This window comes from Hyposmocoma kahamanoa, unplaced genomic scaffold (assembly GCF_003589595.1).
Source record: "Hyposmocoma kahamanoa isolate Upper Pololo Valley unplaced genomic scaffold, ASM358959v1 170, whole genome shotgun sequence".
Classification (NCBI taxonomy): Eukaryota; Metazoa; Arthropoda; class Insecta; order Lepidoptera; family Cosmopterigidae; genus Hyposmocoma; species Hyposmocoma kahamanoa.
The window spans coordinates 634,831-659,774 of NW_020653614.1; the positions used below are offsets into that span (position 1 = coordinate 634,831).

The 24,944-nt window shown below is 36.7% G+C and overlaps 1 protein-coding gene across 1 annotated transcript in view; it reads left to right on the forward strand.

Moving 5' to 3' along the window:
• LOC113225713 (tau-tubulin kinase homolog Asator) overlaps positions 1-24,944 on the forward strand; it is a 93,453-nt gene that overhangs the window by 27,096 nt on the left and 41,413 nt on the right. Inside the window, exons 2-11 of the mRNA XM_026458115.1 lie at positions 2,100-2,170; positions 3,430-3,521; positions 6,407-6,468; positions 7,681-7,819; positions 12,393-12,543; positions 13,738-13,879; positions 16,738-16,810; positions 18,135-18,264; positions 18,867-19,006; positions 20,308-20,505. Of these exons, the coding sequence (XP_026313900.1) occupies positions 2,100-2,170; positions 3,430-3,521; positions 6,407-6,468; positions 7,681-7,819; positions 12,393-12,543; positions 13,738-13,879; positions 16,738-16,810; positions 18,135-18,264; positions 18,867-19,006; positions 20,308-20,505 (1,198 nt within the window). The remainder of the gene's footprint in view (positions 1-2,099; positions 2,171-3,429; positions 3,522-6,406; positions 6,469-7,680; positions 7,820-12,392; positions 12,544-13,737; positions 13,880-16,737; positions 16,811-18,134; positions 18,265-18,866; positions 19,007-20,307; positions 20,506-24,944) is intronic.

Genomic DNA, 24,944 nt, shown 5'->3' on the forward strand with positions numbered 1-24,944 from the left:
AAAAACAAGTGGCAAGAACCGTAATGGCTGTTACATTTTTCTTGCGCTGACCTAGTTCTGCAATTTCGGGTTAGTGACTGCAAAAAATATGAGGCGGAACTTCGCGCGTTATCGCCTACGATCACGACAAGTCTTAGCCACCTGCTCTGCATTTTAAATCAAATATAATAATAAACAAACATGTGTTTCAGGGTTTCTCAAAACACCTCTTAGAAAGGACTAAGTTAGGGTATCGTAATATTTAAAGGCTTAGAAGCAGTAGAGCTCCTTGTGAAGAATTTGTTCATGGTAGTACTGCCACCTTACTTCTGCCGTAAAGCAGTAATGTACATCGCTACGTTCTGGTTTTTAAAAGTAGGGTGCTGGTGAAATTACAGGCACACGGGACTTGGCAACTTACGTCTCAGGGTGATGGGCGCAGTGGCAGTGCCCCTAAGATCTTTGTGATTTAAAGCTCTGAGTGGCTCTGCTTCTGTTACTTTAAGGCGTGTCGTTTACAACTTGTTCGTTCCGTCACTTGGTATTACGAAAAAATTATTAAATGAGGTTTTAAAACGCGTGGTGCGAACGAAATCTATTCACAATTGTGGAAGTAGTATCGTTAAGATACACACAAAAAAATACAGTCGAACCTCCCTTTTTGAAACCGGTTAAAAATAAATTAGTATAGTCTGTTCCAATCCATTTTCGAGAAAAGTATACAAAACTGTTTGGTTAAAATTCTAAAGCAGTCGCTCAATAAATGGAATATGTAACACTTTCACGTATATTTCAAAGATTTCGACTTGATATCTCATCACTTTTCCAACAATATTTATTTGAATAGCATCGTAAAATTGTATTAGAAAAATGGTAGTCCAAAAGTGAGGTTATTTTTCATCTATATATCTATGACTTGTCCATGGTTGCATAGTGCATTAAAGTTTTTGTAATCGATTAGTAAATCGAATATTTTAAGCGCAATCGAACGAGTATCTAAGTTTGAGGATTTGAAGGAGGACTTAAAATTAAGATTTCGGAAATTCTAAATTTGCTTAATAGGTTATGTAGGGAAAACCGCTAGTATGACTCAATAGAACAAATCGATTCATTCAATAATTTGTAGTTGGCATTACAATTGGCCACCACTAAACCGTCTATGGTCGGTTCAGTGATTTGTTTGTTTACATTTTGTTGAAAATGGATTGAAACGAAGTATACGTGATTCACAGTTTTCAAAACAACCACTAAAAAGAATAAGTTAGATTATCGAAGTATTTAAAAAAATCTTTTATGTAGAAAATCGTATTTGTCGCATTTGCAAACTTGAACAAAACAGAAACAGGTAGGGTCGGTGCCCTCACTTAGATATTGTCTGTTTAAAGGTAAAACCACATAAGTGACATTTTCCACAAAATGTTTTTAATTTATATAGCTATGGTAAGAAAATCACTATCTTTCTGTACGTGAAACTAGATAACAAAAAAGCTTTAGAGTTTTATCTGCATAAAGACGGTGAATTTCTTACAACTGGTACATAATTTGAAGATTTTTTGTGAAAAATGTCACTTTATATGGTTTTACCTTTAAGCAGACGATATCCACTATTTGTACTAAGTGCTATTCAAATAGTGGATACGTAAGTGAGCGCGCCGGCTGTACAAAGTAGGGAATGAAAACATCATAATAAAATCTGCTTATCGAAGAAGATGATGAAAGATCTGTGAACGACGCAGACCGTATTGGGCCAGGGTGTCGAACCTAAACCTTCCCAGCCGTGTGACGTATTTTTTAATGATACCATGTGACTGAACGAACAAGTCGTGCGCCTGATGGTAAGCGACACGCCTGTCCATAACACTTGCAGTGCCACTCACAGCTTTAAAACACGAAGATCTGAGGGGCACTGCCACTTAGCACATCACACTGAGACATACATAAGTCGATAAGTCTCAAGAGCCTATGATTTCACCAGCACCTTTACCCTTCAAAACCGGAACGTAGTAATGCTCACATGCTTGGCGGCAGACATAGATAATGTGGCAGTACTTCCCGGGACGAAATGATGGTTGTGATTAATGTTATTGCAATAGAGTTCATTTTTATTTGTATTGTTTCAGGGAGCAAGAGCCGACGTGCGAGAGAGAGTCCTCTTTCAAGCAGCAAGCTCCACATCAGTCCAACAGATCTGGTAAGTTTCCTTCATCAGAAAGGATTGAATCTTTACCAAGTACATTGGTTAATCCAAAACTTAACTGAAATTCTAACCATAGTATATATTAACTGGGCAAGTAGTCCAACTCCCGCTTCTTTAGCACGCCAATAGCGGGCTTTATACAGACTCTCTATCGCGCGTGATAAAGCAATCGTGCGCATTGGGCGCGTGTCTAATTCAAAGTGAAATAATAATTTATTCCATAGGCATATTTTTACACTTGAAAACGTCATTTTTTAAGCTACTGCTCGTTCACTACGCTGATCTCTCTGAGAACAACGAGCAAGAAACTCTAGGGATCGCTTTTTTCAAAGAAACTTAATGGAATAAATACACTTTGAATCACAATTGTGTGGAATCTAGACTCATGTTGTCTTTCCATACTTCTTTATCTTACACATACTCTTCAATTTTGTAATATGACTTTTCAATTAAAATACTTTTAATGTAAGTTTTAAACTTAGGAAATGATAATCTTAATATATTCTCCGGAATCTTATTGTAAAAACGTATACAGTTCCCTATAAAATAATCTTTTACCTTTGTTAAACGTGGTACAGGGTCAAAAGCACGTCAAGTTTGACACTTAAGATTTAAATCCAACTCTATGCCGCTTAGGATAAGAACAGTCCAAAGTACAAAGTGTCAAGCTTGATGTGCTCTTGACTGTACCATGAGTTTAGACTTTACGGTTCTAAGGTTTAATGTCCATAATCATGTTCTTTCTTAATGAAATTGTGTATAGTTTTACGAGGATTGAAGAAACGTAGCCTGCTTGTCGGTTTATTATCGGATACATTTCGGGAAGTGTACGCAGGAACTTTTCAATTTAGTTCCACCCTCACCGTACCGTGTCCGGAGTGTTCCGGAAAGTCCGGAACACTCGATCCTTATGCCGTTGATGTACCACCCATTCGCGCTAGGCGCTTTTCTTCCCCCTTTCTAACGCGTATGACAAAATAGAATAATCTGTGTTTCCCGAAAAATACAATTTAGGACTATTTAATGCTAGATAAATAGGCATTTTTTAGGCAAACGCGTCCCACCGTCGGTCGCACCGTCGCTTAGCAACAGGTGAGATTGTGGCCAAGCGTGTGTCTATAATTTATTTAAAAAAAATTGAGGTTACGAGGTTTACAAATATAGCTGTAGAATGAAAGTTTATAAATATATGGCTTATGTGTAACTATTTAGTATCAAAATTTATTTATTATGTAATGTGTGTTTGTTGGCAGAATCATCGTCGTCATCGGCCGACACCGCGTCGCAGGGCTCGGTCTCCGCCCCCGCGCCCCCGCCACCGACCGCGCGCCGACATGAGCCCGCGGTCAGTATCCTACTGTTACTTATAGTCTGTCTTTTTTGAAGACAGAGTAAAATTACAGTTCATTGCAAAACTATTGCCCGCTTGCGAGCAGCTAGTGATTGCAGTCGATAAACATTCTATCGACTGAATATTGGTCACGCTTATGGAATAAATAGCCGAACTTGTTTCATTTGGATCGTCCTCGAGCCCATTATTCAACCAATAATTACTGAGCACAAGTTCATTTAAATTGTCAATTTTTTTAAGTTCATACAAACACTGTATTTAAAAATATTTTTGAAAAATACAAAGAGACATATTTTAAAACTTTTCATTTTCATTCAATTTAGATAATGAAATCCGGCAATTTTTGTTAAAATATATGTATATGAATAAAAATTTATCTCGATACTAGTAGGCCAGCTCTCAAAATAAGAATAAAGAAAGCAATGACGCAATTAGTAATCATTAGATCGTCGTAACATTCACAATTCAGTTTTATCTTCTTTCCCAATCTATCGATAAATCTATCGACAGCAACTACGTAACTATTTAAAATTTTACGAAAACTGGCAACCCTATAAATGTCATTTTACTCCATGTCGTCTTCAAAAAAAGGACAGACGACTATACTTACTTTTGAACACCGCCGTAAAGTTGCCTGCTTATCGGTATTCCGTGGGATATGTCACGGATAGTGTGCGATGGAATTACATGATTTAATTGCGCCTTTCCATCATCATGTCCACTGGACGTAGACTGGGGTAACACCCATAAGTTGTGTATATTCCAAGAATTTCATATCCGTCTCTGTAGCTGCCACAAGCCCCGGCGAGTCCATACTCAGAATTCAGATCTACCTGATACGCCCGTGCAGGCGCATAACCCTGATTATTTCCGGGGAGCCCGTGGTCCACCCGGAAATCCCTATCCACCGGGTCGGTAGATAGCCCTATCCATCAGACCAGGAACCATATCTTTCTACATTCGTTTTGATTATAGTGACCCTCTCTACCGACCCTTTGGATATACGAGAAGGGTACTGTAACCTGTGTGTGCACAGGGACTTTCTAAGTTCATATTCTGACCCCAGATCAGTGTACAGGGTTGTCATAGACCGTTGTCACCGACTTCATCCGGTTTTCAAAAGGCTACTTTGGGATCAGACTTGGTCATATCGGGAATAGATCCCGGGACCTCGTCGTCTAGTATCTAGATCGCTAACCGCTAAGCCACTTATAAAGGCCGCCCAAATATTATGTACAATTATAAACTTGTATATATCCGTAGCTGTTTTTCTCGCGTTAATTTTTAACCGTCTGGTTTATTACGTTCTGTGACTAAACTATTTAGCATTAACATCATAATAGAAATTCCTCAGTCTACACTTGTCTGTCTGTGCGGGTGGATATTGTATACTACTTTTGTTAAAACAATCTTAAATTAAGTTTAGATGTCGAGTTTTTAGTTTTCCGCGATTGTTTCACGTTGGAAATCTATTTTTAACCGATTTTAAAAAAGGAGGAAGTTCTATATTTTTTTGTGTGACGTATTTCGTTGATTCTTTTTTTTATTAGAAAGGGGGGTACCTTAATGGTAGTCTCATTCAGATTTGAAGAAAATATTGCAAATATGCAAATAGATGTAATCTTTGAAAATAAAACACAGCGATAACGTAAAGCAGGGTCATGAGCACATCAATCTTGACATTTAAGATTTAAATACAACTCTATGCCGCTTACGATAAGAACGGTTCAAAGTGTCAAGCTTGACGTGCTCTTGACTGTACAAGCAAAATTTTTGAGGTTCGTTTTTTTAATAAAAATGTGATAATTATTAATTATTGGATAGTGAATTCTACAGTAATAGAGGAATCGCTGAGTGACGAAAAACTTTCATATATTTCTCAGTAATAAAAAAAAAAGTGAAGTGTGTAAAAAATATGAAATCCATGGAACAAATTGTACTACAAATCATGAAGGGCGTTTACGAAGTAAGTTCTGATGCCAATTGTTCAAATTCAAATATCTTTAGATCATAGACAAGTGCATTGGAAGACCTCCGTGGTTGAGTGGCTTGTACACCGGTTTTCATGGTGTGGCCATCTCTGATGTATGAGAAAAACGAATGACAACTAGTTACCAGACAGACAATTGAATCTGATGCTTTTTTTATCAAAACTATAAGCTACCTTACCTATTTCTGCCGCCAAGCAGTAATGTGAGCATTACTGCGTTCCGGTTTGGAAGGGTAAGGTTGCTGGAGAAATTACAGATCTTCTCTTATCTGGTCTTGTCAACTTATGTTTCAGGGTGACGGGCACAGTGGCCGTGCCCCTAAGATCTTTGCGATTTAAAGCTCTGAGTGGCACTGCAACTGTTATAGATAATAACTCTCGGATTGTTAATTCACTTCCATCTCTCGTCTTATTTTTATTAACCACCCTTCCAATATCATTAGTGTCACCATTTTCTTTTTTTTTTATTAATTATACCCAAATCGAATCTGTAACTTATTCATTTAAATCTGATAGTTATTGCAAGTAGTAATCAACATTTTAAACTATATAATTGCTAAAAAACAACTAAATGTACTCCTCCGTCACTCGCCCAAGGTTACGCGATAATTGCCTACTGCTGGGTGTACCGACGTCGGCACAAGCGCTCATACAAGTCTTTCATTTAAGAGCATTCGACTCCGCACGACTGCACACAGCAGGAACGGTATTTTCACCTCTCTCAGCGCGTGCTTAGATTCCTATTTCCTCGTAGTGAGTGCCTGGTTTCATTCCTCAGATTTAGTAGGCTAATATAGCGTAGATATTTTCGATTTTATATGAGAGTGGTGTGTCTGTTAGGTAGTAATCTATGATATAGCTTTTGTTAACATATGTTTGTTTGTTACAGAGGGAGGAGCGGCGCACGGAGGCCGCAAACGTTCCGTGGGCCCAGCCAAATCCATTACTAAGGTAGTAAAATAATTAAACTAGCAAAAAGCCGTGGTATAGTCTATTCGAATCCATTTTCAACTAAAAGTATACAAAACTGTTTGGTTAAAATTCTAAAGCAGTCGCTCAATAAATGGAATAAGGAACACTTTCACGTATATTTCGAAGATTTCGACTTGATATCTCATCACTTTTTCCAACAATATTTATTTGAATAGCATCGTAAAATTGTATTTGAAAAATGGTAGTCCAAAAGTGAGGTTATTTTTCGTCTATACATCTGTGACTTATCCATGGTTGCATAGTTCTGTGCGAAAAAAAAAACATTCGGTTCATTCAATTAAAGTTCTTGTAATCGATTAGTAAATCGAACATATCAATCGCAATCGAACGAGTATCTAAGTTTAAGGATTTGAAGGAGGATTTAAAATTACGTTTTCGGAAATTTTAAATATGCTTATATAGGTTATGTAGGGAAGACCGCTATTATGACTCAATTTAACAAATCGATTTATTCAATTAATTAATCGACTTGTAGTTGGCATTACAATTGGCGATCACTAAACAGTCTATGGTCGGGTCAGTGACTTGTTTGTTTACTTTTTGTTGAAAATGGATTGAAACGAAGTATAGCCTAATTGTTTGACCTAGCGCCTCTCAGGCAAAGGTCGGGGTTCGATTCCGAGCTCGCATCTCTGAATTTCTCGAAATTGAAGTGCGAAATTTAATTTGAAATTTGCCATGAGCTTTTCGGTGAACGAGAACGTCGTAATTAAAGCTGCACGTCGAAGAAGGTTCAGACTCCTCGGAAAACGTGTACAGTCCTCAACCCTCATTGAGCCAGCGTGACGGACTATGACCTAAAGACCCGTGCCCAACAGTGTGACGTATAAATGGGTTCATGATGATGAAGTAAACGTACTTTTCTGGTTTCTCTTTATTTAAAGACAATAAAGGGAATATATATTTCTAATCAACAGCATATTTCAGTCAAAGTTCTACAAATAGATGACATAGAACCTTGAAATTTGTAGATTTGCTAAATTATGGAAATACCATTATGAAGCTATGTAAATAGGCAGCTACGTAAGTACCACTGTGGCAAAGTAGCCATAAAAGCAAAATTTCAGGGAATACCTAATCTGTTCCACATATGTCGGACGATAGCGGGAACAAGCAAGCATGTACTGCGTGAAGGCAGCGCATAAAACAAGTTTGAAAATTGACGTGCAGGTCCCGAACCCTCCCGAACTTCGGCGGCAACCGACGCAGCGAGGCGTCGCGCTGCGACACCAGCCGGCGCGCGCACCACATCACCATGGCCACCGAGGACTTATTGCAGCCGGGACACGTCGTTAAGGAGCGATGGAAGGTCAGTCAGTCATCCATCTTTTCATCCATGTTTTTTTAGCAGTCGGGACTCGTCGTCAAGGAGCGATGGAAGGTCAATGAGCCATCCATCTTTTCATCCAGGTTTTTTAATACAACCGTCTTTCCATCCGTCCATGAGATGATCAGCGTTGCCCACGGACATTTGAGAACTCCAGAGAAGCTGCCTATGCATTGTCAGCTTTTAACGGACCTGTAATAATAAATAATAATAATAACGCTCACACTCAACATAGCCCCGCACTAGGGAAACCCTGTGTCGCAGGTGCCATGGACACACACATAGACAACCACAAATTACACCCAAACTCACGAGAAAAATAATTGTAGGCCATACAAATATTTCTCCCGGCCCGGGAATCGAACCGGGGACCTCTGCGTGGCAGTCCGGCATGGTAACCGTTCGGCCACGGAGGCAGTTAGACCTGTATATTTGCTTTTTGAAGAACCCTTTGTCATAGCGCACAAGGAACACTTCAGGTGGAAGACTATTCCACATCTTGCATATTCGATGGAACGAACGTAATAGACGCGTGGTTTTAGGGTATATCAAGGATGTGGGGATGTGCTCTACTGCTTTGGCAGGAAGCACGATCTTCTGTTTCTTCTTCTGAAGAAGAACGGAAGTTTCGTTCGAAATGTTCTTTTGAGCATTTCCCGTTATATAGACGGTAGAAGACTCCCAGAGAACCAACATCTCCGTAGGCTAAAAGATTGCAAATTCATCTGTTAGTGATGGGGTATGATAAAAAATAAAGAAGGTTTAAACTGGTAAAAAGAGATTGTGTTGTAGCACAAAATAATTGAGGTGTGGTGACATGACAGATGAGTTGAGATAAACCGACCATGAGAGAAATAGGTTAGCGCCACCTGGTGGCAAGCTTGTATATCACAGACTCTTAAAACTGTCTGGTTTACACTGTACTCTTTCCAACAGTTAGTTCATCCACATCGAGTATATAACCAGAAATTCAGACGAAATGTTATTTAATTTGTTCGAAAACTATTCTGCCAAATCATTACGATGAAAACTGCGCTCCGATTGGCCAGCCCGAATCCGAAACAATTGACAAGTGTCGTCAATTGTTTCGCTTCAAAACGACCACTTTAACTTGACTTGAGCTTTAACTTTTAACTTGAGCTTTGCCATAATGGACGAAAATTGAAAAATTATATGTTTAACATTTGATTACCGATGAAATGTGATTCCGTTTGTTTTGTAATTAGATGTTTTGCTGTTTTTCCCACACCACCGAATGGAACAGCCCCCCATTGTTAGAGACATTATCTTTATTACAATAAATACAGAATATTTTTGGAATATACGGAGACGTACACACAGGTCAGTTGTTGACGCTGTACTATTTCAGCTTCCTAATTTGTGATTTCGGCGCAAACGGGAGTTGATATTTAAAAGTGATATAAGGCCCATTTGACTGATATTTGCCAGGGATTGATGACCGTACAGTCTGTCAAAAAAGAGTTGAAATTAATAAAAAAATATTCGTACCATTTTTAAGAAAGACTAAAATTCTAAATTATTGTTCTTATTTATAGTAATCACTTTTACTATTTGCCGAAAATAGGTTTTTGTTGCTGAAAAATGTTGAATAAATCAAAACAAATGGTATTTCTTCATTTAATTTATTTATTGCAAAATTAACATTATAGTAAATGTTCAAATTGTTTGCCACCAGCATTAATACATGCACGACATCGCCTTAAAAATGATCGTTTTATCTGTCGTGCATATCTTCTACCGTTGATATGAGCCGCAGCTTGATTGACTTTTTGCCGAAGCTCGCCCAATGTTGTTGTTGTTGTTGGGTTTTGCGTAAATCCTGTCTTTGAGACAACCCCAATAGAAGAAATCCAGGGGGTTTAGGTCGGGTGAACGGGGTGGCCATAAGATAGGACCAAGTCGCCCGATCCAACGCCCAGGATATTCTTGGTTTAAGTATTCTCGCACAGGACGGGCGTAGTGAGCTGGGCAACCATCATTTTGAAACCACATGTTTTGTACATCACTTAAGGGGATGTCTTCTAATAATTCTTGCAAATCATTTTGTAAAAAGTTCAAATAAGTATCACCGTCTAAGTTTCCTTGTAACTCAAAGGGCCCAATCACTTTTCCATTTAATATGCCTGTCCATAGGTTAACCTTGAATTGATATTGGGATTTGTCGTGTCTCATCAGGTGCGGATTTTCATTGCTCCAACTATGTAAATTGTGAAGATTTAAATAGCCATCTTTCTTGCAGGTTGTTTCGTCCGACCATAGAACTTTGTCTAGGAACTGGGGATCTTCCCGGTGTTTTTGCAGCATCACACGGCAAAATGCGATCCGTAGTGGATAGTCCCGAGGCAATAACGTCTGCACTCGCCTATAGTGATATGGGTGGAGCTTGTGACGTTTCAGAATTCGATGTGCCGTACTTTTTGGGATTCCCGTAGCTGCTTCTATGGCACGTACTGAGGTAGTTGCATCAATGTTTATTTCATTGAGAACTTCTTCATCGCATTCCGATTTCGGTCTTCCAGCGTTTCTTCTGGCAGATGGAAAATGACCCTCCGAAAACGCTCGATGCACATTCAAAAATACTCGATAATCCGGGTATCTTTCAGTGTTTGGGTACCTTTCTCGATACAATCTGCTGGCAGCGTTAGCATTGCACCGACATTCTCCATAAATGAGGTGCATGCTAGCGTATTCCACCGGTGTGTATGGTAGCGGCATGATAAACGATAATCAGTTCAAAATACGCCAAAACTCCAATTCACAGTCCAAAGTGATGCCAGGTCAATTTAGTTTACAGATCGCTTAAATCCAGTCCAATAAGCCAAGCCAAAAGTCGTTAGTACGAGAGCTACGTCAATTGATTACGGAAAGGTGCGCAGTAAACAAAGGAGCAGAGCGTACTGACTTGCTGAGCACCGGAACTTCTCTACCTGCGCTATTGCTATTCAACAAAGGACATCTATCTATCTCTTTCTAACGTATATCTCTCGGTATTTTTCTCTCTCTCTAATTTCTAAATTGTATCGACTACGCACACGTGCCATTGAAATTCCAAGAAATTGCAACACATAACCTTTTTTCGGCACATAGTAAAAGCGATTATTATGAACAAGAACAATAATCAAGAATTTTAATCTTTCTTAGAAATGGTACCAATATTTTTGGCGCCTAGTTTTATTAAAGTATTATACCATTTTGGAATCTTGGTTAGTTGCGTCAATTTTTTAAAAAACTTGCCGCAGTGGTGTCCATACTTTTTTTTTACAAAACGATGAGTGAAAGTCGACTGAAGGTAAAAATATTTCAAAATTTTAAGGAAAAAAAAATATTTTGATGGATTTTTGTGTAAAACTGCAGGCATTCTAGGGTTTTTAAGAGTTGTGGTAGACAGCAGTACTACTTAGGTGGCCGTTAAAATTAAAACATCAGAAATATCTGAAAAAATGTGGTCGTGGTGATTCAAAATATCATTAAGGGAGTAAATTTTCGAAGAATTACAATTTTTTTATCGTAATTGAAAAAAAAATGAGATATATTTTTTTTCTTATTTTTCCTCAAGTAGTTATGCGCAGGTCCACCCTCCAGCGCCCGCTTATCGTTGAATTTTGGGACACGCTATACGTGACGTACGTGTACGTACACGTATAAGTGATTAATTTTTGATATTTTGTTTTTCTGTTAGTTTTAGGACGTATACCTTGCCTAGCAAAAATTTAAAATATAGTTCATTAAACTATTTAAAAGGATTACATTGGTTTTCTTTTGCTCCTTCGAACAAATAATTAATAAATATATATTAGCTATGGAATAAATGATAATTTGACTTTGACTTAAGAAATAAGATATATAATTCGAATATTTTGTGCGATTACCGATGAGTCTGCACGGAGCCCATCCCATTCGAACTAGGAGGCGAGCACTAGAGACCCCGTCTATACGATGCAAACAAAAAGTGGAAAGCAGAAATACTTCATCATCTCAGCCTGTTAACACCCACTGCTGGATATAGGCCTCACTTTTTGGTACTTGAGGAACTTCAGGTTTAGGTACTCGAGGACGCTGCAGCCCATCCTCATTGCAGATCCCTTAAAAATATTAATTATGAAAAATGAAGTAGGTACAAATATTGAAAGTATCTAATATTTTTTAGTCGAACTATACAGGGATACCCTATAACAGATCGCAGCGCCCTCATTTATTTTCAACTCTTTTTTGACAGACTGTAATTTCGTCTCTATTTCTGGTTATATACTCGATGTTCGTCCATCATCATCACGGTATATCCAAGATATCAATATTTATGGTATAGCTGTACCCAAAGTGATGGACTATATCTCCTTAGTGGACATCGGAGCTTAGCAGTGGAGTCTAACACTTCAGAGACTTTTTCGGGCATGGACGCAACAACTCACGTATTTTTTATCGCAATCTATTGAATGCATATGGAGATACATTATCGGACAAACATACAAACATTCATTTATATGGCCTATCTGGACATAACAAGCCTTCATTCGAAATCTAAAAATTATTCCAGGTGGTAAAGAAAATTGGCGGCGGAGGCTTTGGAGAGATCTACGAAGGTCTGGACCTGGTGACTCAGGAGCAGGTGGCTCTGAAGGTCGAGTCCGCGAGGCAGCCCAAACAGGTGCTCAAGATGGAAGTGGCTGTACTCAAAAAACTTCAAGGTGTGTACAACTGGTGTAAAAAGTCATGATACTTCTTAACTATAGTCTGTCAACACAGATGCAGTAGAGCTCCTTGTGTATGTAAGAGCTCGTCTAGAGACGTACTGCTACCGTACTAGTGAAACTACAGGCATGTGGGACAACTTTATTCTCTGGTTGACTTTTTTTTTTATTGCGACTCGGCAAAATGACTACACCGCGCCTGATGGAAAGCGCGAATACAGTCCAGAGATGAGAGTAACGGATGGAAAACACAAATATCTTCACTCCGTCACTATCATTTTGCCGGTCTGAAAACTCTGAGGCAGTGCCCCTCCGATCATTGCGTTTTTGAACTTTGAGTGGCAATTGTTATGGTCAAACTTGTCGCTACCCACTAGGTGCACGATTAGTTCGTCTAGCTAATTATTCTATCTAATATTTTTAACCGACTTCAAAAAAAGGAGGAATGTTCTCAATTAGTAGTTCATAATTTCAATTTTTAGCCTAGCAATGAACGTGTTCATTTTAAATGTCAATTTAAATTAATATATTATTTATATACGCTTATTAATGCGTACATAGGATGTATGTACTTTAAATATCTATCATGCGATATAGCGTGATTGGCCATACATAATGCAATTATTGTCCACATGGCCGGAAACGCGATATCGCGTGATATTGTAATTCGTTAAAATAAGTGATATATTTTACGAATAAAAAACATTTACTACAATAATTATAACTTTAATTATCAGTCCTTTATAATCACATAGATTTTTTTTAAATAACGTACAAATACAAAAATTGTTGGTAATTTCTTATTTAGCTTATATTTTGATTTTTAATTCTGGACTTAATCACGAATAAAACACATTTTAATTACCTCGCCGTTTCGGACATGTTGCAACGTCCATGGTCTTAAAGGGACTGAAGAGTCGGGTGTCAGAATCTTCTAGTCATGCGGGTTTTTCTAACTACCCGCACTTGATCTTCATTATTTATATGTGCACTAGGGTTGTCACTAGACAAGTCGCCGGATGTCGTGAGAGTTGTGTGTCGGTAATAATTAAAATATGTTGTATACATAATTAAGTCCCGAATTGAAAATCAAATAATGTGTGAAAATCGTGATAAACTTTCAAATCAAAGTATTCTTATTTGCCGTCCTTAATACACAATGTACTAGTTTGTTTTTTCTTTCATTCACAGGCAAAGAACACGTGTGTCGCTTCATAGGCTGCGGTCGAAACGCGCGATTCAATTACGTAGTAATGCAATTGCAAGGCAGGAATTTAGCTGAACTGAGGAGAGCGCAGCCGCGTGGCGCCTTCTCGCTCTCTACTACACTTAGGTGAGTGACATACATTCATATTTAGATGACATAAAAAAATTCTCGGCGGTTAGTCTGTTCCAATCCATTCTAGACGAAAAGTAAACAAACCGGTTTGGTTACAATTCTAAAGCAATCACTTAATAAATCGAATAAGGAACAAGATTTTGACTTGATATCTCATCGCTTTTTCCAACAACATTAATTTGATATCATCGTAAAATCGTTTTTGAAAAATGGTAGTCAAAAAGTGAGGTTATCTTTTAAATATAGAGTTATGAATAGTCTATGGTTGCATAGTGTTGTACGGAAAAAACAATCGGTTCATTCGATTAAAGCTTTTGTAATCGATTAGTAAATCGAAAATTTCTATCGCAGTCGAACGAGTATCTATCTAAGTGTAAGGATTTGAAGGAGGAGTTAACATTTCAGAAATTTTATATAAGCTTTTATAGGTTATGTAAGGAAAGCCACTAGTACGATTAAATTAAACAAATCGATTAATTCAATTCATTAATCGATTTGTAGTTGGCATTACAATTGGCCATCACTAAACGTTGGGGCAGTGACTTGTTTGTTTACTTTTTATTTAAATTAGATTGACACAAAGTGTAACTCAAGCGTTCAAGCAAGACATTTGACTCGTATCATGTTTGTACATTACACAAGTGACATAAAGTTAAAATTGTGCTTATTTGATCATTGCATACAACATAATACAAATTAAAAGTAAAATTGTTTAGAAGTTACATATGGAAGAAAGATGCCTCCTGACTTAGGCTTGATACGCTTTGTTGAGTGTAAAAGGGTTGATTAAAACTTATTTTCTAATTAGAGTTAAAAACAATAGAAATTATAAAATAACACGGACTTATTTGTTGGAGGCAAGGCACAAAGGAGAACAGATATATTTTGATAGATAAGTTTCATTACAGTTTGACCCTCGAGTTTGGCACATGGTTTCGTACGTACAACCTAGTTTAAAATCTTAACAAATAAAACACAAATTTATTTATTCTAATATTATATAAATGGCTAAACCAGCCTCACAGTCATTTATGGTTGTGGCATAAACTGAATGAAGTCCTTTTGCATACGCCACAACCGCACAAATTACAGTACAATTTGTAGTCGTCATATTTTGTTTTTTTTTGTGTTTATTAATAATTTTTTTATTTTGTTTTGTTTGTCTAAGTGTTTTCAATATTTTTTTTGTACATAGGGGGCACTATAAGTTTCCGGAACTGGCCACTTACATAAACAATATTTAAAAAGTAATTACAGCTAAAAAAAATGGAACTCTTTGGCTGTAGAATACAGTTTGTTTCATCTGACTGTCACTTGTTTTTACATTGTGGCGTCAATTTAGAAATTGGTTGTCTACATCACCATGAATTTAACTTGTGAAAATTTTCGTAGAATGATTTTCTACGACTTCAAGTGTAATATAACAGCTCAGCGGAGCTTCGCTCGGCTTCAAACTGCTTTTGGCGATGAAGCACCATGCAAGACGACTATTTATAGCTGGTTTGCAAAATTCAAACGCGGTCGTGTGAATCTCAGTGACGAATTTCGTGATGGTTGCTCGTCCACTGCTGTGAACACAAAAACATCGAAGCTGTGCGCCGTATGATCATAACAGACAGGCATGTGACATACCATGAGATTCGGGCATCTTTAGGCGGTTAAATACAATCAATACTACATAACATTTGGGTGTGAAAAAGCTGTGCTCTCGGTGGTACCCACACAATTTGACTGAGGCTCAAAAAACGGATCGCGTCTCTTGGTGCAATGCCATGCGTACCAGATTCAACGAAGGGGCGTCAAATTTGGTGTGGGACATAGTAACTGGTGACGAAACATGGATTTATAGTTACGATTCCAAAAGAAAGCAGCAATCGTGCGTAACGGTCTTTCGAAATGAGCCTAAACCAACCAAAGTGGCGCGCGTGCAAAGTGCCTCTAAGCGGATGATTGTTTCTTTTTTAAATAAAATGCACACGTGGCTACTGTTGCTTTGGATTGGTACATGACCATTTGTTTGCCGGAAGTTATTGACAAACTCCGTAAAAATAACCGTAAACGCCGTATCATCTTGCACCACGATAATGCCAGTTCTAACACGGCCAGACAGACAAATGAGTTTTTGAAGGTGAACGACGTAGACCTTATGAGCCATCCCGCGTACAGTCCCGATCTGGCACCTAGTGACTTTTATTTATTTTCAAAAATTAAGAACCAGTTACGCGGTCAACGATTTTCATCACCTGAAAAGGCTGTCGAAGAGTATGAAAAATATTTTTCAGAGATTGTCACGGAGGATTGGCATAAATATTTTCAAAATTGGTTCATTCGTATGAAAAAGTGCATTAACGCTAACGGAGAATATTTTGAGAAACAATAAATTCATTTCTGACCATTTATAGTATTTTTTCTTATACATTCCGGAAACTGATAGTGCGCGCCACGTATGTATGTGTTGTGTCGTTGCAATATGTCTATTCAATTAAATACCAAAATTAATAATAGGTGTTTAACAAGCTAACAGGAAGAACCATCCACTGTTAATGTAAATTTGATCATATTATTGAAATAAAGCATTTTTAATTTTATTTATTTATTCATAACATGTAAGTGACAAAAAGACAATGGTATTGCGCCAAGTTGTCCGCTTGTCTCTATCATAAAGGTCTAAAGTATTTAGGTACAATTTTATCGCTTTAGGATTGGGTTTTACGTTATCAAGAAAAGCTCTGTATTTACCTCGGCGGGAACGGTGATTGCTTAACTCGTGTATTACAAGGCCTTACTGGCTCGTCCTAAAACTTCTTACTTCCCGGCCTGTTTAATAATGCAATGTGTTTTTTTTACTTCAGATTGGGCCTGCAAATACTCAAAGCTATAGACTCCATACATTCTGTTGGCTTCCTGCATAGAGACATCAAACCTGTAAGTATCAATCTCATCTTAAGAGACGATACAACCTCGTTGAGGATATACACTGTATATACACGTTTTTTTTATGTTTCATATATCGCACTGTTAATATAATAATGTATTAACTCAAAAAGTGTATTTTTTCAGAATTGATGAGAAAAGTATTAATCACTTGCCGAGAAATATTGTTAAAACTTATATACATATAGTTTAAAGTTTGTCACAGACATCTAAACAATTTCCTACATCCGAAATATTATATTTAAAAATAAAAGGGAAAAATAATTTCGTATTTTTTTGTAAGCTGTTTTGTCCAGAAATAGCTCACACAAAAAAATTGTCTCAATTTGAGTTAAATTATATAAAAAACGGTTTTATTGACTTGAACAGAATCAAATTTTACGTTCAGCTGTAGCATAATCTTGAATTTCACATATTTCGAGTTACATTGTTCCATCTATATTAGTTGGTCTACGGATAAAGATAAGTGAACTTAGGAAATGAAACTATTTTGATGTGTAACAATCGCGAAAACCTAAGAACTCGATATAAATGAACTTAATTCAAGGTAACACTATTATTATGTTCAAGCATATTAAATTTATATTTGGTATTGAAAAATAATAATTGAACCTCTTTTTTATCATTGGTCTTGTCTTTTAACGATTGATGACTTTTATAACATGTATATCTTTTGATATTTTTTTTTTCATACATGATCTTCTAGTAAGTCTTGGTTGCTTGGTTGTGCCCTCCATTCAGTAGGTTAAGTTAGGTTGGTGTTATGAACAAGCTGAAGCCAATTTGCTTGCATTTCCGAACATGTTTTCAGGTCAAATTATATTATAATTATAAGAACAAATATAATCAACATTTACTTAGTTTTAAAAATAAGAATCTGAATTTTATTTTTAATGCTGACCCGATTATCAAAGTTAATTTATACAAATCAAACATTTTTAGCGTAGTTCAGAACATATTAAAATATCCATCGATTTAATTTATGGTGTGTCTCAGAGAAAGAGGATCAATCATTAAAAAAGATGACCGTTTAGATTTTTTTGCCTGCTGCTTTGCAAATTTAAAAAGATTATTTAAATGCATACCTTTAAATATTGTGATTCCTATATTTTGTGGAGAAATAAATGTCATGATTGATTTCTCACGTCAGATTCGCGTCCTGTCAAATCGAAGGAAGTTTTCTTTATGTTCTATCTTTGCATTAATAATAATACATACATACATACAATTACTTCACGCCTTTTTCCCAGAGGGGTAGGCAAAGACAACAGTCTTCTTCTTCAATAATAATTATATTTGAATTATTTTATTCCAGAGCAACTTCAGCATAGGCCGACATCCATCGAACTGCCGCAAGGTATACATGCTGGACTTCGGGCTGGCGAGGCAGTACACCACCAGCAACGGGCAGGTGCGACCGCCGCGTGCCGCTGCCGGCTTTAGAGGTACGTGCTAGCCCACTACTGGGCACAAACCTCGTCGAATCGTCTTCGGTCCAGACATGTTTCATTAAACAAATTTTTACATATTATGGGGCGGGTGAATTCTCCAAAAAGAGTGTGATGTAGAATAGAAACTCGAAATAATCCTTTAATGGAGATATAAATTTCTCACAGATGGCACTATACGCAAAAAAGTCATTTAAAAACCAAAATGAAGATTGCAATAAGCATAGAAAAACTCCTAATGTCTGGTGGTTCTTTCCGTGGTTTAGTTGGCAAAGCGTCTGGCACGGTTTGTTAGAAGGTGTTGGTTCGAATCCAGCCGAATGGAAGGAATTTTGTCTAAGTCACTCACTGATTCATTCACTCACTCACTCACTCACCCGTAAACGCACACATGCTGTAAAGCATATAATGTACATTTCATATTTGATAATGTAATCGTACCTATTAAAATTGTTAAGAAATAGGCAATAAGCTATGGCAATTGTTTGAGAGGGGGCACTAACTCCTGTAACATATATATACCTAGTTCGGGTGCCAGGAACTTCACTACTATGTTGTAACTATTGTGCAACGATAAATATTATTGCTTACCGCCTCAGGCACGGTTCGTTACGCGTCAATCAACGCGCACAAGAACAAGGAAATGGGTCGCCATGACGACCTGTGGTCGCTCTTCTACATGCTCGTCGAGTTCGTCAATGGCCAACTGCCCTGGAGGAAGATCAAGGACAAGGAACAGGTAAAGTCTACTAATCACTTGATCCTCAATTAAAACCACTAGTAGCACTAAATTTTCAATTTTAGATTAAATCGTAAGTTACCCAAAGTGGTCCCTATCACTCCCAGTGGGCGCTGAAGAGTCCTAGTGGTAGAGGCCTTAAAAGCAATTGGGGGCGTTGATGCTGTCCAGGGGGTATTACCGCATTTCAAAAGAAATGGAATTATGTATATAAACTACACTTACATGTATCTTTTTAAACTAAATATAAGTTCTATTTAGTTTGTTGTAAATGATGGACACTACATTGCACTTGCTTATCACTGTATATATGTATCAAATGAATCATTTAAGTATTCCATAAATAGAAGAGAACACACCATACTACATTACAGAAACATATAAGTAATTTATATTAGTTTATACGCGACACACACGTCCGGTACTCACTCGGTTTTAGGGTCCATTGAAAATCAGCGTCACAGCCTTTTCCCGGCGGTGACATTAGCTGAGTGGATCCTTTTACATACGCCGCAGCCGCACACAATAGTGTTGACTATCTTTATGGTCATTTCATCTAAGATTTTATTTTTAATTCTTTTTATTTAATTTTATTTTTTGTTATTCTATTTTATTTTTGTTTTAATTTAGCTTCATCTTTTTTTTTAAATTTCTTACTGTGTATTATTGCGTTATGTAGTAAATGGTTTCTATTCTATTCTATTACTTTTTTTTCTTTGTAATTTTTTGTGTTAATATAAAAAATACGTGTTTTCAATAATTTTTTGTAGTGGTGGGCGTTGAAGTTTTTTTTATCTTGCCTAAGTGGGCGGTGAACCTAAAAGTTTGGGAACCTATGGGTTAAATAAATAAGAAAGGAACTTCACGAGGTCAGCCTTTCTACTATTTTTTACTTAATGCGAGGTATTTCAACCTACATTTTAAGAGATGAGGCGTGGGAGACCGCGAACTTTAAAACGCTCCCCTGTAAACTTGGCAAATTTCGACATACAATACTTTAGAAAGGAGGGGTCGATAAGATAATAAAAGCGGCGCTCTAACTACGGACCGTTCACTCTCACGAATGGCTCTCGAAATCGAGTAGTAAGAGCATTTGAGTCTTTAACCATTTTGTCCACATCACTCAATTGTATTTTCTATTAGTTTTTAAGTTTTGTCATTCCTATGTTTTGTGAATTAATAAATGTCTTACACAGGCATTATGTTCATACTGAACGACGTTTAAAACTATAGTGAAACAAAAACTTTATACGAAACGTTATTGTACAGCATCTCACATATCTCACAAATCTATTTTGCAGGTCGGACTCATGAAAGAGAAATACGACCACCGTCTCCTCCTCAAGCATCTGCCTTCGGAGTTACGCCAATTCCTCGAACACGTCCAGAGTCTTGAATACGCCGATACGCCGGATTACGCCATGCTGACGTCACTGCTCGAGCGGTGTTGCAAACGACGCGGGATAAGGGACTCTGACCCATACGACTGGGAGAAAGACGTAAGTTTTTCTTTCATATTTTTCTCTTCTTTTTACTTAGCTTAATGTCATCATGTGAGGTATGGATAGGTCAGGTAGGCTCATTATCTAAAAAGTTTAGCAATATAGTTTCTCAGTCGATAAAACAGACAAACGAATTAGTTTAAACAAATTTAAAGAGATGTCGCTACGATGCTCCGAATCGAAAAAAATGTTCGACAGTTGTGAAATGTTGACACCATAAGGTATACATTAAATTATAAGAAATAGAATGACTGTTTCTCAACAACAAAAACAAAGGCAAGTTTATTGTCCTTCAAAATTCTTATATATAGACGATCTGTTCTTCCTAGAGCTCAAAACATTTGACCCAAAATCAAGTATGTTCCCGTGACCCCACTTGACCATATAGTAGATATAATACAGTGTCTCACTCGGCAGTGGGAGCTCGACGTAGTTGGACGTACTGTGGTCAGCCATTTTGTGTCTAACTAAGCAGTGTTATGGAATACAGTTAAACGGGTTTAAAAATATGTTATAGGCAGCTAGTTCCGACGTTTTGACTATACTTTACGTGTGAGAATACGTCAAAAAACCCTAAATCTTATTTTTTGAAAATTACAACTTGTAACTCCATCTAGCGTGGCCTGAGCGTATTAGCAAGCTTTCGATTTGCTATCACCACCCATCATTAAGTTTATTGTTTGTAAGGCGCTTCTCGTCGTCGATATTTTTTAGCAGCGATGCAAACACGATGCAAAAACTATGTCAATATATAAAGATAAAGATAAATTTATTTAAATATAACTTAATCTAATACAATTAAAACAAATGTAAATAAAGCTATGATAGTATTCAAACAAGAATTAAGAAGGGAATTATACATTCATCATAGCAAAGCTATAACATTTAAATATTGGCGCCTAATATGTAATTGCGATGCCTAAACTAACTACGATGCAAACGCAATGTACGTTTTAAATTAATTGAATGAACTGATTTAGTTGTTTAAAGTATTTTATCTACACACATATCATAAACCATCTGTAATGTGTTCAAAAACCGCAAATTACGACCAGCATAAAGGTAAACTGTTTTAATTATTAAGACGCTATACAAACTAAGCCACGGAACAAACCAGCGGACCTCACGAATTTTTCTATGTGCTTGTTGTCGTGTCTTTGTATTTGGTTTTTCAACGACTTTTTAGTCGTAGCGCCATCTATGAGAAATCTATGAAAGTTTTATCACCCAATTAGATACCTTTACAGCTACCGGCTCGAGACGAGAGATGTCGCGATTCATTAAAATTTTTATTAAATTGATATACAATTATTACAGTTTTGTTAGAACAAATTTCTTATCTGTGAAAATGTTATTATTGCTTCTTAATAACATATAATTCGATTTTATTATTACATTAAAATTTTGAACATCTCTGAAAAACAAAACAATTTGATTCGACCTCAATTCTAATATCAGTCGAGATGAAGTTTTATTCGAAATGAAATGTCAATAGCAAACAATTTTGACAATTTCACCCGTTACTTGATATCGAACGATATTATAGTTGAGGCCGATTCTAGTTGTCTATGAATTAAAAGTAAAAACTACGGTTGTGTGACATGGGTGAGAATAGTTTTTATTTGCCGCCATTTCGCCAGTCGTAACATGCGGTTCCTGAACACATCACAGAGAGCTTATAATATGTGTATAGATAAAGCAGTGTATGTAACTGTACATAATTAGGCATTAAAACACTCGTGCGATGTTTTTATGAAAACCCGCACTCGTTTTTTAATGCCTTTCATTATGTAACAGTCCAATAAACTACTATATTAATTTCACTTTTAAATTTACAATTAACAAAACAATGTGCATAAACTTATACTGATTTTTCGTACATTATGATTCAACATCTATACGCTGCGGCGGCTATATCGCTGCAGTCGCGCGTTTGCATCGTTGCTAAAAGTCGCCCTGTGTAATCGCTCTTACACTAGCGGTACCCATCTAATCATCTAAACCGTCGTCGATAAGGGTTGAATCGATCACCGCACGAAAACATGCTGTGTAATTCCGTACATAATTTCCACGATTACTGACATTCAGCCCCGCGTCCCTGAGTACCGACTGACCCTCACCCCCCGCGACTCTGATACTTTTGAGAAATTTCAATATTTTTCCAATGCTTTTCCTTTGTTTTTCCACATTTGACGTTGACGTTTGTTAAAAGTTGAAGTTACTGAACGAAAATGATGGAGCCAACAACGAAATGGGGATGGTGTGGTTGTTGGAGCATTTTTCGCTGTTGTGGAATCATTTTAATTCTGGTTTTTTGTATTATATGGCTTTTAGATGTACAAGTTTATTTTATAATTGACGCAAAATAAAACTTCAAAAGATATTTCTAAACGTAGAACATAATATGAGCCGTTCAAATGACATTTTTCTAATTTTTCGGGAATTTTTCCGGAAAAAAATTCTGGAAATTACCCAATAGTACATGATAGTGTATATATTTTTATTTAAATAATTTAAAAAATTATTCAGCCTGATAACATTCAGAAGCCCCGATTTTGTTTCTAGGCCTGGATTTTTATAAAACCATGTTCCTGCGTCCACAGTCTACCCATACACGTTTATTAAATATTACGTGATTATATAACTATGTTGTTCGACGTGTCGGTCAACGGTGAGAGAATCTATGTTGGTTTTTAATCCATAGACTCATTTTGTATAATAAAGACATTTGTGCGTTTATGTTGTAGTCACATTTTTGTATGAGGTTGTATGGAATGAATTGTAATGGATAATGTGTGTTATTTGAATTGATATTTTTAAGGTTGACGACTTTTGTTTATAGATATTTCGGGGAAGACAAGTGGTGAAATTACAGGCACACGGGATTTGACAACTTATGTCTCTTGGTGACGGGTGCAGTGACAATGCCTCTCAGATCTTTGTGATATACACTGAGTGACACTGCTACTACTACGGACAGGCGTGTCGCTTATCACCAAGCGCACGACTTGTTCGTTCAGTCACCTGGTATCAAAAAAATGTCTTACACATATCGGAGTTCTTCAACCAGTTATGTCTAATATTAATGCAAACCACCGTATTATGTACTATAGTTATAAATTATTAATTTAACTACCTTGTTTTTAATTAGTGCAAATATTATGTATAAAGTTGAGTTCCATTTTCGACTATAAGAAAGTTAACAATGTGCTTTGAACTTTACGATACTTTTGTTGAGGATCTCTGAAATACATGAAATGAAACAAATGGATTCACCAATGCCAGAAACTTCATAAAAACGGTTCAACGCCATCTAGGGGCATCTTTCCTGAACTACATGCAATGATCAATGTTTACGTTACGTTAATAGAAGCACTGAGTAAATAATGAACTTGATTATTTACTCCGTTACTAAAATTTTAACACAATTTCTTCCCCGAAGTATCATTTTTGTTATTTGTTTGGAATTATTTTACGTTGAAGCGTGTATGAGCATCTTTTGAACATTTTTTATTTCATCAATACATTCACATGAATAATTCTCTTACAAATTTTTAACTTCGTTATTCGTAATCTATGCAGTAGCAGTTGATCTCCCTGTGTAAGAGTTCGGCCAGGGAAGTACAGTTACCATACTTATATAGCCTCAGATTTAAATTCATTGTTCTGGTATTTATAGTGCAGGCGTGTACCTATAACTCAAGATGACTGCTTATCTCCATGCTACTGTAATGAGGGGTAACTCAGATTGCGTAGCGAGAGGTACTTCTAAGAATATAAACCGGGATCATCTTAAGAATTTTGGTTTATTTCACCATTTTACATATTTTCACTTTCAGGTTACAAATCAATAATCTAAAAATGTCAAGATCTTCTGTTTTCTTAACATTCTAAATATAAAACTATAATCACTACCTATATTCAGCCAGCAATTCTACTCATAGAGTAGAGCCTAGTCTACACTACACATTCTAGTCAAATTACGTCTTATATCTAGGTAGCGCTGATCAATAACCTGGAAGTATAGTCCGTCTTTTTTGAAGACAGATTAAAATGACAGTACATTGCGCAAAAGTGTTGCTCGCTTGAAAACAGCTAGTGATTGCAGTCGATAAATATTATCTATCAACTATCGACTAAATATTGGTCATGCTTATGAAATAAAAAGCCGAACTCGATCCTCGTTCCATTATTCATGCAAATTACTGAGCTGAAGTTCATTTCAATACATGTATGCATGTATACTGTATTTAGAACTATGTTTATTAAAAAATACCAAGAGGCGACATTATGTTAAAGTTTTTCATTTTAATTCAATGTTATCTACAATGTAGATAATCAAAGCCGGCTATTCTTGTTAAAGTGTATATGAAAAATTGATCTCGGTACTAGTAGGTCAACTGTCAAAATAAGGACAAAGAAGGCAATAACGCAAT